General features: G+C 41.1%; 1 protein-coding gene across 1 annotated transcript in view; it reads right to left on the reverse strand.

Annotated features, from left to right (window-relative positions):
* Positions 1-2,082: 2,082 nt before the first annotated feature.
* Rpgrip1l (RPGRIP1 like) overlaps positions 2,083-18,591 on the reverse strand; it is a 94,339-nt gene continuing 77,830 nt past the window's right edge. The window contains exons 23-26 of the mRNA XM_028788221.1: positions 15,910-16,093; positions 8,247-8,331; positions 4,492-4,625; positions 2,083-2,639 (exon numbers count right to left, since the gene is read on the reverse strand). Coding sequence (XP_028644054.1) covers positions 2,527-2,639; positions 4,492-4,625; positions 8,247-8,331; positions 15,910-16,093 — 516 coding nt within the window. The 3' untranslated portion in view covers positions 2,083-2,526. The remainder of the gene's footprint in view (positions 2,640-4,491; positions 4,626-8,246; positions 8,332-15,909; positions 16,094-18,591) is intronic.

Below are 18,591 nucleotides of genomic sequence, written 5' to 3' on the forward strand. Positions count from 1 at the left end.
ATACACTCTCCCACACGCCACCTCACATCTCTATTTATATTTCCAAACTAAAAGCACAGCTCCCATCGTGCGGAGTGTCCTGTGCAGCTATCAAGAGCTGCATGTTCTCCTCCAGGCTGTGTCTGTGTGCGTGCTAGCCCCCAGTCACCCTCGACAGAGCAGGCCTGGTTCACAGGGGACAGCACAGCACTTTAAAACAATGGAGGTGAACTTTTCAATGCACTCTGGCTAACACACGTCTAGACAAAGAAGCCAGTGGACTTCATGTAAGGACACTCACTTGATCTCTCTCTTTAGAACCCGTTAGTCACCATTACATGTGAAGTCAGTACTGGGAACATCTGCAGGAGTCTGAGGCTGAGAAATTCAAAGCTAGTAAATACACAGGTGAGAGAAGCTTAGATAGCCCAGGATCTTACTGAGGTATAAACACTATACAGCTGACTCACTTGTATAAAACTTCCCTGTCTCCACTTAAGATGCTAAGAAGTCAGCACCACCCCGTTTTCATCCCTGCAGAAAGCATATTTAGTTTTGGATATAACATTTTAAAACAATAATGCATGCCTCCTAGGAGTATACCACAATAAATGTCTCAGAAACCACTCAGCTAATCCCAGGGTATAATCTGGCTGTTTTAAATTACTACAGGGAATATTATGGGCCTTAATGACACTGTAGCTGCACAAAGCCAAAGAAAGCTAGAAAAGAGAGGCCAAGAAGATGAGCTCAGAGCCAGCTAAAGTGACAACAAACATGTGGTTGTTTACTAGAACTGGAGAGGCTTTGTCTGCAGATGTTTGTGGTCACTAGAAGGTTCCAGAGGAATGAGTTGTTATGAAGATTTTTCAGAGTCTGATGAGAGCAAGATTCCTCTTGGAGATGGCACGCCTGAGGACAAGGGTACCCAATGGTACAGACAGAATTTATAGAGTTCTGTGGTCAGATCATACTCTACTGGTCCCACAAAGTGCGCCAACAAATTAATATCGTACGGATGTCATTTCAAAGCCTCCCAAGGAGGAGTCATCACTGGAGCTGTTGGAGCACAGATGGTTCAGCTATACACTGATATTCATACTTGCATTTTTGCATTATAGCTGCTTTTTCCCCTGTTGAACTGTAATGAATTGTCTCATAATCTGTTCCATCTTCCTGCCATTAGCAGGCTTTGAATGTTCACAAATAGGAGCAAAGAACTCATTTTCCAGGACTTTAATCACACAAAGAGGGAATGCCTAATTCTCTAAATGAAATGGTCTGTGATCACTGAAGCAGAGATTTAATATAGCACGGCAAATTAGGTAGATTTTAATAAATTACTTATCTCCCTGAATACTTTACATATGCTTAAAAAGGAATAGCCTGTTTGCAAACAGTGAAAACCCACAGCCTATAAAAATCCTTTGAAGAAAATGACAAATAAAAAAGTAAATTAAAAAATGAAATGCATTATATCTCAGACCCCCAGAGACAATTCCTTTGCAGCACTGATTCACAGCTCCATTAAAAATATCAATTAAACCCTTCAGCAAGACTGCGTAAAAGCTAGAAATGAACTTTTGGAGCTGCTCTTTGAGGGTCTGGATATCCAGATACATCCCAGCATTGTATAAGCTTGATGTAAGTTTAAAAAAATGATAAAAGGGTCTCCTTTCATGTCTAAGCATTTTAGAATTTGAGCCATACTTTTTTCTATGTAGCAACTTTAATTTGTAAAGTATAATTTTCCTGTCTGTCTATCTATCTATCTATCTATCTATCCATCCATCCATCCATCTATCTTTATATGAATACAATTTTGGATCTGGCATCAGCATCAAAAACACACTGATACCACATAACCTGGAACAACTACAATGTTTATGGAAAAATAAAACAGAACTGGGAGTAATTTAATACGCTGGTGCTAAGTCTCCTTCTTTATATTTAATTGATAGAAAGTGTATGCATCAAAGAAAATGCATACTGAGCTTTAATGTGTATAAAGTAGATATTAGCATTTTAAAGAGGAAGATTAACACATTAATCCAAGTAATTTTCATATATTGCTTCTAATAAAATCTTCACAGTATAAAAGTCTTAATGAGGCTGATCAGAGACGTTCCATTTAGTGGGACAATTAGGGATAACATAAAAAGCATTTCTTTTTCATTGGTTTCCTAAGATTTTAGGCTTTTACTTATGAAAAATAAAAATGGGAACTACTCCCAGTTCTTCATAAGAAAATGTTGCAAATGCAAATAGATGTTTCATGCTATCATGTTGCTATAAATTATTGATAAGGTAGCCCACTTAGGAGCACTGAAGTCCTAAGGGGTAGCAGTCATGGGGAGGAGTGGATAGAGAAATAAACAAACACAAAAACTATACAAAACTTGAACTTTCAAGCCTAAACCCAGGCGCTCCCTCCCAGCTCCCCATGAATTATAGATTACATACACCAGAGTGATTACTCAAAATCTCATCTTTGAACTTTCATGTGAGCATTTTCTTAGAAGTAGGATGCCTCTGGAACAGTTTCTCTCAAGCCTCCAAGTCCTTTCTGTATTGCTCGTAGACAGACTGTAGGGCATTGAGTGCTTCCACCGTCACCTTCAGCTTGCCGATGGTGCCACCGTCTGTTCGGGCATCAAGAACTGAGGAGAAGGAGTCAGCAAAGGTCAATGATGTTCAGTAGTTTTCTTGGCTAGGCTAGTTCACACAGCTTTGAGGTGAACACAGTTCTATGAGAAGGCCAAGTGTATGAAGATACACATTTTACAAGTAATTTTGAAGCTTACTAAGTGAAAGGCTATTGCTATTCCCACACGGTCAAAATTTCTTCTAACATACTGTGGAATACTGCAAAGGTATGATGCACTCAGTGTTAGGACTGGTCACCTAGATCCCTAAGGTGTATTTAATTTAAAATAGGGTTGCCTGCAATTAGAAAAGTAAGATGGCAGACACAGAGAACTGAAGACATCTGTGAGTTAGCTCTGAGGGTCAGAGGTTCACTTCTTGAGTGAGTGCTATCAGTGATGTCCGAAAGGCAGACTATTTAAGTCTTGAGGCTTCTTGGAACACAGCCTGGTCTAATGTCAGGCTAGTTCCCCAGACCCCATCAGCTAGGGAAAGATATTTGCCAGGGACCCAAGGCCCAAGTTTGTGAGTTTGATAAGAGTTTATGGTTCTTGTAGTTTCTTGTTATTTCTTTGAAGTTTAATGATGGAGCCTCAGCCTCCTCAACAGATGAACTACAACTACTGCTACCAGCAGTGCATTATTTCAATGAACCTTTGTGAGGAAATCTTCAAAAAAAAACTTTGTAGGCACTTGAGGTGGAGAAGGGAGCCACTGAAGTGCAGTGGCCTGGTGGTACCCAGCTTGTTCTCCTGAGCTTTCATCTTTTCTTGGAGACCACTCACTGGCAAATGACACAGAGCAAGGTATTACAATGTACAGGGAGCAGTGGCTGGACATTTGACTGACTTCTTAAAAGTGGGTGTTGGCAAAGTGTGATCCCTGTGGGCACACAGGAAAAGGTGGATCACTAAGCAGAGCTGGCTACAGAGACTGATTTTGGTGATTCCTGTCAGACTCGGTTCTGGAGTCTTGACTAAAGTGACATGAACATTTAATCCTCTCATCTTTTGCTCTGTGCCAAAGAGTAACTAGCTGCCATTAAGTCAGATGTGCATACTTTATGGATAGTCCAAACATGCTCCTAGTTATTTATTTGATTTAACTTGGGCAATCATTTGGCTCGATCTGGACCTCCTGTCTGAATCCTGCCATGTGTCCAGTATAGGTAGCTCCACATAGGTGTGATAGCATTGGAGACTCCTGCTTCTTAGGAGGTGCATATTAAATGATCTGACTGTGGCCTCAACAGGTAAATAAACAAGCCCAGCACAAAATAACAGAGAGGGTTCTGCTAACTTAGCCAGTTTGAAGCAGAATCAGTGAGAGTTTCTCAACTGATTGTGTATGGCCAGGGCCTTCCTTGGGTATGGTTTAGAAAGTACAGTTCCTTTTGTATGTGTGATGTAAGAACAGAAGGAGAAATGAGGCACTGCTCTGACTCACACCTAGCAAGGCAGAAATCTAGGAAGACTCTAACTGTCAGAATCCTAGCATTAGCAAAGGGGACAGGCCTACCCTTTAGGTGCAGCCCTGAACTAGAGAAAGCCTTGAGAAGATGCTGTTATGGTTGAGAACAACGAGAACAACACACTTAAGACCAAGTGTCTTACCCCAATCACTAAGAAATGCATTAGTTAATTCCCGTGAAACAAAATTATTGAAAATTCTCTATCAGCCAAGGGTAGGGAGGAAAGGGAGATTATATAGGGACAGGCTCTCAGCAGCAGCAGATGTCAGCCTGAGCCACACAGCTTTCTGCAGAGGTGTAACAGACCCTCCCAGGCAGCAGAATGAGGTCTGCATAGAGAGCCTAGTCTTTGGCAGACAGTAGCTGTGCAGATAGAGCCATGCTTGCATGCGTACCATCAATATCTTGCTCAATGATATCTCTTCCTTTCTGAAACATGTCAGCGAGGTCAACATGAGCAACGCCAATGTCTTCACATTCTAGGTCCTGCTCATCCTCGGGAGGATCACTGACCACGGTGAAGCGCACACTAGGAGGGCACAGGACAGAGGAGATCACTACCATGGAGCAGGGCGTTGCCACATTCTTTTTTTATAATTATGTGTTAGATGGTGATACCAGTAGAAAGGAAATTGCATTAGGCAAAAATCTTACCAGATTAAAACCTTGGAGCTCCCCCAGCTTTCCAGTGAGCACTAATCTCCTTCCTAAACCTGGATGGCAATTATCTCCAGAATGGATGACAATGACCAGGCAAAGGGAAGGAGCCAATGTCCATGTCATTATACCATACCTGAGATTTTGATACTTCGACTTTTTAAGAATAAAAGGATGACATGCACAGAGGCCATAGTAGGTTACACAGGCAGCATTGTTGATAGAAAGATGTCCTTCTCTGAATCCCAGCAGTACACAACTCTGGGGCTGGTAGCAAGCAATCTTCCAAACTGTATGTGTTGTCTTACACAATGCAGAGGTTGCCCTGCCGGGGAGCAGTCTGAAGGCCCACATCGAAAAGCTGAGCTCTACCCAATGGCTGTATCAGATATTCACATTGCTTTAGCGACCTTTTAATGGACAACCACAGCATCCAAGTTCTGCTTTACTTTTAGACACATAATTGCAGGGCTCTGATGGAGCTGATTTGAATTAGTGGCTTGTGCTGAGGCCAAACACACTTGGATTGACCAAATGACAGGAATTTACAGTTAAGTACTCTTTTGATAGGTCTTGGCAGCATAGCTTAAACCATGGATGTTTGTAAACCTTAACCATTTTAAACTCTGTGAAACATATCTATTCCAAATCAGAAACAAAACAAGAAACAGAAAAATTGAAGCCTCTGAGAAATCATGCCGTGAAAAATATACACAAAGTCCAAATGCTGATGGGTGAACAAGACAAAGCCTCTAATCAACTTGCTGAAGGCAACGGCCAGCACTTCATTCCTTTATAAGTCTCTGGTCTTAAGCTAGGAATAGAATGTGAAGAAATCAGGAAGTAGAGATCTCTTAAGTGAAAATGAAAGCTACCACTTGTTCACAGAGAAATCACAGAACATGATCCAAACTGACAAGCGGTCTGAGTGTTTTCCAGGATGCAAGAACAGAGGAGTTCAGGTGGGTGCCTGGGGCATTCATTCTTAGTTTACACTCTGGCTTCTGTACTTATATAGCTGAGTGGTGTTGGAGACATTACTCAGTTTCCTTATCTGTGCAATGGAGGACAATTATACCTAAGAATAGGGAGGCTCTTGTGAAGACCAGATGAAATGATGCAAGGAACCAGAGTCTGGGACACAGTAGGCTAAGTTGGGGGAGAAGGGCTGTTTAAACAGATTCCCAAATTATCTACTGATTCCTTTATTCAGTTACACACAAATTACTGTTGGAACCAGAGAGGTGGCTGCTCTTGCAGAGGACCTGGGTTCCAGTCCCAGCACCCACATGGCAGCTCACAACTGTCTGTAACTCCAGTTCCAGGGATCCCGTGCCCTCTTCTGACCTCTGCAGGCAGAGCACACACATGGTGCCATACAGACATGTAAGCAAGACATTCATGAACAAAAACAAAAATGTTGCCCTAAAATTAATGCGGTTTGGACAGGAGAGCTTAAAAGATGTAGCCCCTGCCATCACATGGTGTGAACATCACACTACCCTTCTGAGAGTGCGCATGGATGGCATCCTATGGCGCAGGACACAGGGAAAAAGGCTCTCCAGGGCTGTTTTCAGGTACATTAGATACCTTGGTACATGATATACTTTAATTTCAGGCTTTGAGATCATATCTGCATCATTTTATAAAGGCAGGCTATTACCTTCCTCGAGTGTACATGAATTCTGAGAGAAAAATTTTTAAAAATCCTTCTAAGTTCTACAAAAAGGGCTTGGGATGTAAAAATGCACTATCCCTGGCTTTACATTCTAAAGAGAGCAAAATGAGAGGTCAAATAAAATTCACAGATCTAAGGTGCAATCAGTGTTAAAACTCCTGCCTCACGCGGACAAAGGCAAGGACTTGGTTTCCACTCCCAGCATTAAAATAAACAAAGAAAACCAATGAAAGAGCTAGAAAGTTCAACTCAAAAGGGAAGAAAGCCCATTAGATGAATTTAAAAACTGAGGCCCAGACTCACACCCGGGGTGTGCAAACATCATGTGTGCCACAACTGTGTCTTCCTGCAAGTCTCTGCTTCTGAGCCCAGGCTTGCTAGTCCTATCTATCCCAGAATGTCCTCTGTGTCATCCTTCTTCCTAGCATTCCCTCAGCCTAGAGCCATATGTCTCAGGCTCTTGACTGAGTCTCTTCAACCTTCATAAATCAGCTTAAATGCCACTTTCTTAGATCGTCTTCCATTGTTATCTTCTCTTTTAGCATTTAACTTGTTTAGTTTCCTTCCTTTCTACCCTTTTATGGGTCTGCATTATGTAACCTGGCTAGGCTGTGACTTGTTTTTTGACTGGATTAGTCTCTAACAGATTAGTCTCTAACCTGCTCTCAAGTGCTGTCTCCTGAGCACTGGGACTGACAGTACCACCATACTCAGTGTCGGCTCAGTGTCTGTCCCTAACTATTGCAGATGTCATTAATGATTTGTTTACTTGTCATTATAGCCTGTCTTCCTTGTTGGTGGATTTTCTTTCTCTTGCTAAAGAGAAAGAAACCAAAAAGGAACTTGAATCAGAGTCAAAACTATGACTTCAAGTTAATAATGAAAAAAAATTGATAATGTATTTATTTTCATTTTATGTATAGGAATGCTTGCCTGAATGTCCTATGTGCATGTGGTGCCCATGGAGACCAGAAGAGAGCATCAGATTCCTTGGGATTGGAGAAGATGGTTGTGAGCCACAAACTGGTGCTGGGAATCGAACCCAAGTCTGGAAGAACAGCCAGTGCTCTTAACCACCAAACTGCCTCTCCAGTCCCAGATTAATAATTCCTTCAATGTATTTTTTCTTTCAGTGAAGCTCTGTTTAAGGTAGCAAGGGTATATTTCCAAATGCAGATAGACAGCCTGTAGAAGTACTATAAGCAATTCCCTAGGAATTGTGTGCTCCTTTTTTACAAGTCCAGGAAGAATGGTGACCCCTAGGTGTGGCTGCTAAGTTAGCACCATTATTGAGCAAGGCTGCCACCTGAATAAGGAAGTTCTCCAACTAGGAGCTCCTTTAGGAAATATTTAGAAATATTAAGAGCAAGAGAGAGCATTTCTTAGCACTCCCTGTCTTTGGATGGGGAAAAGGGTACCCGGCCTTCTTCAACACAGGGAGGTGAGCTGCATCCCAGCATTCACTAGAAAAGCATTTCTTACCTGTTGTCTGCACTAGGCTTTTGTGGGAGAAAAAAAGACAGGTATATTTGTGACTATGAGGGTCATTTGGACATTTTTAAAGGAACAACACTGGAGTGTGGGACTTACTGCCGTTCTTATAGTCTTTTCTCCTTCTGTGTTTTCTGCAGTGCCTGGAATTAAACCTAGCATCTCACTCATGCTAAGCAAGCACTCTACCACTGAGCTACCCCAACCCCGATGTCTTTCCATTGTCAAACTTCTTTGGAGGTAACTAAACTGCAAGGAGGAGCACCAACATTCCAGAAAGCAAGAGGGCATAGAGATGTGCTTTTGTAAACTTGCTGTAAGTACCTTCTGTGAGGCTGTTCTCGCCTTTGCAGTATGGCTTTTAAGATGTCTCTCGCTGCTGAGTTGTTTTCTTTATCCAGGTAGATCACTGTAGCAAAAGAAAAGACAAGTCCTCATGAGGAAGCCACCCAGACCTATGCTCCGTCAGCACCACCCTGCGCTCTGTCAATACTGTTTTTAAAGATACATACATCATGTCAGAAAGGATACCTGCAACATCTCAGAGTGCTTCATTGCTACCACTGCCTTCTTATGGCTCTGATAGAGCTGACTGAGAAGCTGGGGGGTCTTTACTGCTTTGTATCTGAGAGAGTCACAGTGAGTTCGCTCACCTGAGAAGCAAGTGATAATGAAAGTGTATAGCGGCATGCTTGTCCTTCCTGACAGCCCAGTAAGTAAAGCCTCCTCTCCTGCTGCCACATCCAACAAAAGGCATCTAGTGTGCAGGTGAGGGGAGTCGGGCCGATGTGGCAGTGCATGGTGGAACAGGGAGAGGGGCTTCTGGTATGTGAAGACTGTTCTGGTCCTAGCATTCTGGAATATGACTGGAACAGATGAATAACTGTCTAACGTGCCACCTGGTGTTTGAGAGTGCAAATGGACTGTACACAGAGTCGGCACCTGGGGGAGAAGACACTCCTTTTCTCCATGCCAGTCTGGGCTTAGGGCTCTCCTGTAGCCAGATGTCAATTTAGACATGGTCTAAAGTGTCCACAGGGACAGTGCTGTTAGGACTCTGGAGCTCAGGCTCCTTCAGGCTCCATTTCACTAACAATGTTTCTGAGGACAGTTTCAGTTCGACTCTAAATGACTTTGCAATAGTTACTCAGTTGCTTGGCTGTCTGACTGATCTTAATCACAACCCAAAGTTGTTCCCTGTGGGATGTGGGCACACGGAGTGGGAGACAGGGAGTAACAGTGGCCCAGGAGAGGTAGAAATCAAGAAAACTTGGCCTAGTAGCCAAGTTACCCAGCTCTGGAGAACCAAGGCCACTGTCCTTACAGGACACTATACTGTGTGGGATTCCTTACAGCTACCAACATTAACAGAGACCAATGCAAATGGTTCTGAGTGTTCTCTTTGTCATTGCCAGAAGGTCATCTTAGCAGATATATTTCACTACTGCTGAGGGTCAGTACCTCATTTTTAGAGGCTGTCAGTATATTAAACTAAATGGATTTTTTCCTAATTCAATATGTGGCTTTTCATAAATTCTCCCACTTCATAATCCTAAAGCTTTTAGGCTGTATTGGTTTCTAACATTTGAGGGCCAGAGTAACGAAGGCAATTTAGAAGACAACTGAGATTGGTGGTGTGACAGCTCAGTGGACAGAAGCACTTGCTGCCACAGGCCTGGTGACCTAGGAGTAAGCCCTGAAACAGTGGGGGAAGGAGAGAGCCAACTCCCAAGGGCTGGTCTCCAACCTTCACATAGGTGCCATGGCCTTCACACGGACCCCCACACTCACTCTCTCACTCACACTTAATTTTTTTTTTTTTCGAGACATGGTTTCTCTGTGTAGCCCTGGCTGTCCTGGAACTCACTCTGTAGACCAGGCTAGCCTAGAACTCAGAAATCCGCCTGCCTCTGCCTCCCAAGTGCTGGGATTAAAGGCGTGCACCACCACCGCCCGGCACTCACACTTAATTTAAAAAACCAGAGCAAAGCAACCCAGGCAGAAACAGTGATTAATCTCCATAGCGTTTCAGACTAACATGTGCCACGACATGACTGTACTCTTTTTTTTAAAGATTTATTTATTTTATGTATGTGAGTACACTGTAGCTGTCTTCAGACACACCAGAAGAGGGCACCGGATCTCATTACAGATGGTTGTGAGCCACCATGTGGTTGCTGGGAATTGAACTCAGGACCTTTGGAAGAGGAGTCAGTGCTCTTAACCTCTGAGCCATCTCTCCAGCCCCATGACTGTACTCTTAACAGATAATAATTGACGTCTTTGATATATAAATAAAACTATTTCCTTTGTATTAAAAGCCTTTGAATTTCCAACTCCAGCATTCAAAAGAAAAGGTCTTCAATTAAATTTAGATTAGTTTTGATCAATTTCAATTGCTGTAGTAACATACATATAATTTAAAAGGTAGCACTTTAGTTTAGAACATATGTTCAGTGACATTAGGTACAGACATGGAGGACTCTGTCACTCCTCCTCCTCTCTAGAGTCTTTGCCTCATTCCAGAGGAAACTCTACCGACTCATCAGTACCGGTCAGCCCTGTCTCCACCCTTGGGAGCCCTTACTTCACTTTCAGTTTCTACCAACTCCTCTAAGGGCTCACAGTCTGCCCTTTAGCTCTGATGTTTTCAAGGCTCATTTCCACTGCAGCATGCATCACAGGCAATGCTGATTACAGTTCCACTCTGTGCACACAACATTTTGTTTTCCCAACCATCCTGTGAGGGACTGTGGGTTGTCTCTAACACGGCTGGGTGTCAGGAGCAGTGGACACAGTTGGCTATGTGCCTGTGCCCTTGATTTTGATTCTTTCCACTATTTACACAGAGGGAGAACTGCTGAGACACACGGTGGTTCCATGTTTCCTTCAAAAATAAACTAGCTCCAGCTATGTTTCTGCAACCCCGACCCCGCATCAGGCAGCATTTATTGAGTGATGTTTATGCACTAGGCACTCCACGTCACCTCAGGGTTAGGGGCGAGGTTGAGCTACATTTCACAGATGACTAAGCAGACCCGAGAAGACTAGAACTCTGTTAGAGCACGTGGAGCTGGAGTCTGCACTCAGTCACCTAGAGCTCTCCAATGTGTATGTACCTCCCTCCTCAGTAGCTAAGCTTTTTCTGGCTGGAGACGGGAAAGTCTGTAGCTGAGCTGGGCAAGCCACCTGCTTCCTTGTTCTTCCATAAAGTGTTATCAACTAGATCCATAAAGCCAACTTAAAGATTTTGGTTGACTTCTTAAACACTTGTTTTCAAAAATAAAATTCTAGTTCCTAACCAATAAGTTTAGCTTTATAAAAGCATACCAACTTGGAATTATGCCTAGATTGGGCTTCTGCGTTTAGCTTCGTGGTTATCAGTGTTTAGCACACAGCCCTGCTACTTTAGATGGCTTGGTTGCAGATTACTGTGCTGAGCCTCTGGCATTCTGTTTCAGATTCGGAGTGTCTACAGTACAGTCTAGACCTCTGCAATGACAACATTCCTCCTCCTGCCGCTATCAATGCTAGTCAGGGTACCACACACCAAGAGCTATCTCAGATCAATGGTCCTTTGCCCAATTTTAAAAAATGGGATGAGGAAGCACTGCATTGCATGTTGTGGGAAACAGGGACACTGGTCCCCTACTGTTATGACATGATCCTATGATCCTGTAAGCACCAAGATTTATATGGGATTCTGAAAAAACAGAGGAGTATTTTAAAAGTAGTTTCAATTTTTACACCCTTTAAAAAGTAATTATGTTATCCAGGCAGTGATGATACACATCTTTAATCCCAGCACTGGAGAGGCAGAGGCAGTTGGATCTCTGTGAGTTTGAGGCCAGCCTGGTCTATAGAGTGAGTTCCAGGATAGCCATGGCTCCACAGAGAAATAAAGTCTCAAATAATCAAAACCCAACCCAACCCAACCCAACCCAAGCAAAACAAAAACAAAACAACCCTGACTCTCACGAACAGTTACAGTGTTTAACTCCTATTTCCATGAGAACTCATATTTGTCTAGAACTTGCTAAGTAGTGACATAAACTTCACAAGCACAAACTTAGAAAGATATGGTAGTCTAAACTCAAGATCGTCAATTCCCACCCAGTTGAATTCCTTTCCATCACAGAACGGAGGAAGCTCTGTTAGCTGTGATGATACAAATGGGGCTGGGGGCTGGAGAGCTTTATGCTCAGTGTAGGAAGGTGAGCTAGCACGAGCTGTACCCAGGGAAGATGACTGCACAGAGGTTGAGAATAGGATAGTGGGTTCCAGAGAGGGATGGGAAAGGTTGGTCAATGTGTCCCAGGTCATACTGGATAAGAGAAATAAGCTCAGATAAGCTCTGATTGCATTGTAGAGAATGAGTATCTCAAAGAGGAAAGGATCATAAATATTTTTACCACAAAGAAGGTTAAACATTAGCAAAACCAGACAGGCTTAGTCTGATTTGAACATTACATGTCTATTAAAACATCCCTGTAAAGATGTATAGCTATTTCTTTACTGTTATCTTTTGGGGTTCAGCGTCTAAGCCTCATGCTTGTTAGACAAATACTTTAGCACTGACTACACCTGTACACCAACATTTATAATTATTGTGTCAATTAAAAATACAGTAAAAACATCCTTTACTTTGGGAGGCTGGATAAATCTCTATATTCTCTATCAATATCAAATGCAAGAAGAAATGCAGATGGATTAATTATAGAAGGTGTGAACTTTGAATCTTTGATAACTTTTATATTAAAATATTATCACCCCTGTAATCTTTATCTTTGCCAAATTTCTCTTCCCATTAGTAACAAACTCTGATGTTCTACATCCTTTTCATTTTCGGAATTAAACTTTAATTGTTCCAGAAGACGGACTGCTCAATCCTCAGAGACCAAGGGTCCAGCTCTGCACAAGTCTCATGAAAGCCTCAGCCGACTCCATTAATCTTTCCTCTTCCGACTGTCAATTCCCCAGAAAGCTTTATTCAGCCCAGACAACACTCCTCAGGCCTACCATTCATCTTTCTCCCCCAAACTATTTTCTTTACTCAGCATTCTCTGAGTAAAATTTTCAAGCCCAATAAAATGCAAATGTTTTATTCTTGCTACCTATGTCTATCAAGTGAATTGAGCTCCAATTTTTAAAGTAACAGTAGCCCTCAGAAGATACATTCTTGTATGCATCTGGAACTGGTGTTAACACCATTTATAAAGACTGAATTTGATTATGAATAATCCTGGGGATTGCTAGTTTATTCCAGTCATCTATGTACCTAATTTAGGCCTTGACATTCAAATTCCTTTTGTGTGACTCTGATCAATCGCCATGCAGAGTCAAATCAGAGCGGGGTTCAGTGAACCTCTCTATGGATAAAGTGTTCGCACAAGAGAACGTATCCTAATTGTGCCCCAAATCTTCCACTGGATTTCAAAAGCCAGTTTGGAAATGAAATGACCTTCATTAAAATTCAGTGAGATTTGGAGGGTGTATTATATTGACTTTCTTTAAGTAACAAGTAAATGGTAAATCACTACAATAATTAGTTACTTTAAATAATAATTGTCTATTAACCAAAGATTCAGGGAACTCTCTCTGCAACAGTGATACAGATATAATGATTAAAGAATAAATATTTCCACTGTCCTACCTAAATGGGAAAAAAAAAACCTACTAACAAGATGTGTGTGTATTTCTCACATCTGCTGATGGCCTGAGGTTGGGTTTTTCAAAGGAAACACCAGTGTCTAGGTGCTGAGTGCATCCCTTTCTCCTGCTCACAAACAAAAAAAAGATGCTCACAGTTTCAAAATTTGTCAAGCCCAATAGACAAGAACAGAAACTTAAGTATAATAAACATTACTACTGAATTCCTTTAAGATTTTTTTCCCCATCAAATGTGCAATTCCTTGGGAACATAAGCAACTGCTAAAACACCAATCAGATAGTAGATGCCTTGCAATAAAGGGCAGAATAAAGCAATCTGGCAACAAGGTCCCAAACAGACCTCTACAACTCGTGTGCACAAAACCAAAAGGCTTCAGCATATATCATAGGTTTGATTCAAAGAAGGACTTGATTCTAGGCAAATAGAAACATTTGTTCTGTTACATGGCCACATTTCTCAGTGTATAGGGATTTTTTTTCAAGAACATTTTGTTGCCAGTTTAGCAAATACTGTGCTGTTGACATTTATACAACACAAAAGCCAAGTCCATCCCTTTCCTTGGGGATATCCTCATTAAAATTAATTGAACATCTATTTGACTAGTCCTGACATTTGATTTGGCTTACTTTTCTGGTACTGTACAGTGAATATCTTTAGGAAGCCTGAGAAAATACTTCTGGGCATGTTTCTTCTTCTACGGTTTCTCAGGCATCAACTGTAACAGAGCTCGAGCTGGAAAGGGATCTTAGGAATCACCATCTCTTAAATAAGAAAGCAAGGAACTAGGGAATCAACATATCTGGACTAAGTTCACACATCGGTAAGCACTGTGCACATAGAAAAGATTAGAGTAGACCTCTGAATCTCCAAGATTACTACCTCAATAATGAATGTATTTATAAAAAGCCAGTGTTTTTTTGTTTGTTTGTTTGCTTTGTTTTTTAAGTAGGCATGATCATCTGTAATTCTGCTCCGATAGTAGCAAGATTGCGTGTTTCTTAAAATGCAGTTTCTAAGACTGGAAAAAAAAATATTAGTAGTCTGGCTTCTGGCTCATGCTTTTAATCCCAGCACTATGGAGGCAGAGGCAGGTGGATCTTTGAGAATTCAAGGTCAGTCATTCTGGCCTATATAGCCAGTTCCAGCACAGCCATGACTATAGAGAGAGACCTTATCTCAGAACAACAACATCATTGTCAACATCGTCACTGTCATCATTGTCATCATCATTGTCATCCTCCTTAGTCCCTGTGGTGTTTCTGAGTGAGAACGGCCCTTACATGCTCATATGTTTCAATACTTGGTTCCCGGTTGGGATAACTGTTGGCGAAGGATTAGGAGGCGTGGTTTTGTTGGAGGGGGTATGTTTGGGAGTGACTTCTGAGACTTCGAAGGCCCATGCCATTCCAGTTAGTTCCTCCTCTGCCTCATGCTTGCTGTCACAGTATGTAATCTCTCAGCCACGCCCATTTGCTGCCACTGTCCCCACCATGGTGGTCATGGACTAACCCTCTGAAGCTGTAAGCCCCTAATAAACTCCTTCTTCTGTAAGCTGCCTTCATCATGGTGTCTCTTTACAGCAACAGAAAAGTAACTAAGAGTGTGCAGTCAGGATGAGACAATCTGCTTCATAAAGCGAGGCTGGACCCATCTTCAGCACTTCACATTAGCATGGAGAATGTGCTAAGATGTTGCAGCTCTTGATGAAGGAAACTCGATATGGCTTTTGTTTTAATTCTGGTTCTACATTGTTGATTATGTAACAGAAAAACTCTTGAGCATTGATTGGTCTAAACACTCTTAGGGTTTTTACTGAGTCTGTGTTGATCCAACAGACGTACATGTCAACTGACAGCCCTACAAGGGAAAGCTGCCTGCTGAAACGGTGACAACTTAAGCATCGCTCTATTAGGCAGAAAGACTTATGTGATGGTAGTGCCCAGAAGGGCAGCCCACACTCAGGGCACTACATGATCTGAACACTGTAAGCCAAAAACCCCCATTTAAAATGTCATGTTTTTTCAATTAAAACCTAACAGTAGACTTAGGGGCACTTCCTGTAGATACCATAATAGTAGATAGAAGCTGACAGATACCACTTTCCCAGTGCCTGTGTTTTCTCTTAATTTTACAATGACTTCAAAGTAATTTTCTTAATTTTTATGCTCCAGTGCTGGCTTTATTAATTTAGTCTGACAACACTTCTATGAATTCATGTAAACATCAGAGATTTAGATTCTGTGCTGCTACCTTAGCTTCCTTCATAGATAGGAAAAACCCACATAAAAGTCTATATTGCAAATAAGCCATACATACCATTGGTATAGTTATAGTAGACCCACTGTCCACTCTTGGGTTTGGGCAGTGACATAGGAGTCTCCTCAGCAGGAAGACTGTAGAACCGGTACTCGATGAACAGTCGCTGAATAGTGTCCTCCCTGGTTATTTGAGAATCATTTAGGTTCAGAGCTATGATCTCAATCCGAATTTCTTCTGATGCCTGTTAAAAGAATAAAATAAAAAAAAATCAAAAGCAAATAATCAAGCAAAAATACCATTTATTCTATTTCACTATTAGTTTAAAATAAACTGTCACAGCCAATGGATTTTTTTCTGGAATGCAGTGCACGCTCCCCTACATTCCACATGATAGATTCTTCACGACACACACAGAGAATGAGATTCTAATGCCCCAGGGTTTGAAGTGAATGGTGTCATGGCGATCGTCTGCTGATTTACATTTGAGGCTATAAATACCCCACTGGAAGTCTATGAGGAGTGAAAATTATGAGGTCTTCATCTCCGATGGCTTCCAGAATGACAAGTATCAGTTGGCCTTGTTTCAAACTAGGTAATGAAGTACGTGTTTATCACTGCTTTATTTAATCTGCAGTACCTGGGAACGCTCAATTATGCAGTGGTCCAAGCCTGTTGAACACCTTCACACTGCTATGCTGATCCACATAGTTACAGCGGTCGATAGCAACTGGAGCAGAAACTACAGCTCATGCTCACATTCCTGCCGTAATGTCCTTCAGTCAGTAAAGACCAGTTCAAACAAAAGAAGCAAAATCTTATAGCTAGGTTTTCATATTATTTCTTGCAATTTATTTTCCATTTCACATTTATAGAACGAAGAATTAAAACGACATGTGTTTGCTTTTTCTCCTGGAACCCACAGACATTAACACAAGGCCTTAACAAACGCTCCTTGAGGAGTGACTTCAATTGACAACTGACTTCAATATTTGATCATACTTCAACATTTCCTGAAGTTAAATTTATTTCGCAGAACTAAAAATTTGCTTTTTATTGTTAAAATTCTTCTCTACACTCAGAGCTATGCTGTCAATCACATAAACTTTAAAGAATATTTAGAAAAAGATGAAAACAATACTTGTTTTGTGATCAGGTTGTAGGAATTCACTGTTCAGTGCATAGCAGTATTTAAATCCACCATAGTGCCTATGCAGACATTTCAGTGTGTATAATTAAGCAAATTAAAAAAAAATAAGTATCCTATGTAAGTATGTCTCCACAAAGAACCGTTTTCATTGCTGTCAAACCCCTCAATATTTGATGAAGTAATTTTACCCACTTCTTTCAAAAGACATTTTCTTTTATTATGTATTCTAAGACACTTTAACTAAAAACTGAAATCTGAATATTTCAATAAGGTTATTTTATTATTCAGTAGATTCATGGAAATTTTACTAGGATGACAGAGAAAATTCCACACCATTCTGTCTCCACTAATACAGGTACAAGGCTGCAGCTGGCAATATTACTAGGATTAGCATAGTATGATGAAATATTTAAAGGAAATTTTTTTCTAAAACCTAATAAATCAAATGACTGCCAAATGTCATTAAAGTGATGGTCTTTGACTTGAATATGCTTTTCATATTCAAATTTGAAAAGAAAGAGATGAAAGCCTGGAAAGGTTACTCGGTTTCAACTAATAACCTCAAGCCCTCCCTGTTCATGTGCATAAAAAATGAAGTTGGCGCTATTGTCTAACCTCAGTTCAGAAAGACTCCTCTGTGGCCGGTGAAGACTACATGGTAAAGAAAATATCTTAAATGATGTTATTTTTTCTTTAAAATGTACTACAATTGCAAGAATTGCACACACATATTTTATAATGCTAGCATGCATAAAGCACGATGCAAAAGTAACCAGAAATACGGACAGCTTAGAATTGTATGGCAGAGGTATGTCACCAAACGCCTGTGTTCCTGCAGAAAAGAAGAAAGGAACAGCTGTAAGGAAGGAGCATACACTTAATTCTAGCTTGTGAAGGTCAGAATTTAAAACTCTTTATGACTCATGTAATGAAGCCAAAAATAAATTTTAAAATAGCTGAAGACCCTAATTTACTTAAGGTATTATTTTATTAATAATATATTAATTATATGATTCACAAGCAGAAATTTTCATGATTTTAAGAACTAATTTAGGCTGTCAAGATAACATGGAACTCTCCAAAGATAACAACAAAAGGAAAATACACTGAATTATCCAAAAAAGGGGGGCGGTCATTTAAACATATTTGTCTGTTTTTCTTTCTGTTCCAGTTTTGTGATTTTGCTAACTTCCCTCACCCCAACATTCTAATTTGCTGCCCAACACTGTGAGTGGAAGCCATGGTGACGATGCTCATTTGATATGGCATGCATTAAACTTGCCATAGATCTATAAAGGAGTGAATGTTAAGTCACCTATGCCCAGAAAGCAAGTTTTTAAAAAGGCATTTTTCAATGACTATAACTGTCATTAATAGTACTAGCCAAATTATTTTGAGCACTTTATTTACTCTGCTACATTCAAGTCAAAAGTCTAATTACTTCATGGAGCAGGATCTGGAGATGAAGAGGCCCAGCAGTCGTGTGGCCGTACAAGTCAGAAGTCAGTCTTCTCTCTCCTCCTCCATCCCATCTGTCCTCTGGCATTTCCTGCTTCAGTGGACAAGTACTATCTTTTGACTGTTGCTGCCTA

This window comes from Grammomys surdaster, unplaced genomic scaffold (genome assembly GCF_004785775.1).
Source record: "Grammomys surdaster isolate TR1022 unplaced genomic scaffold, NIH_TR_1.0 125739, whole genome shotgun sequence".
Classification (NCBI taxonomy): Eukaryota; Metazoa; Chordata; class Mammalia; order Rodentia; family Muridae; genus Grammomys; species Grammomys surdaster.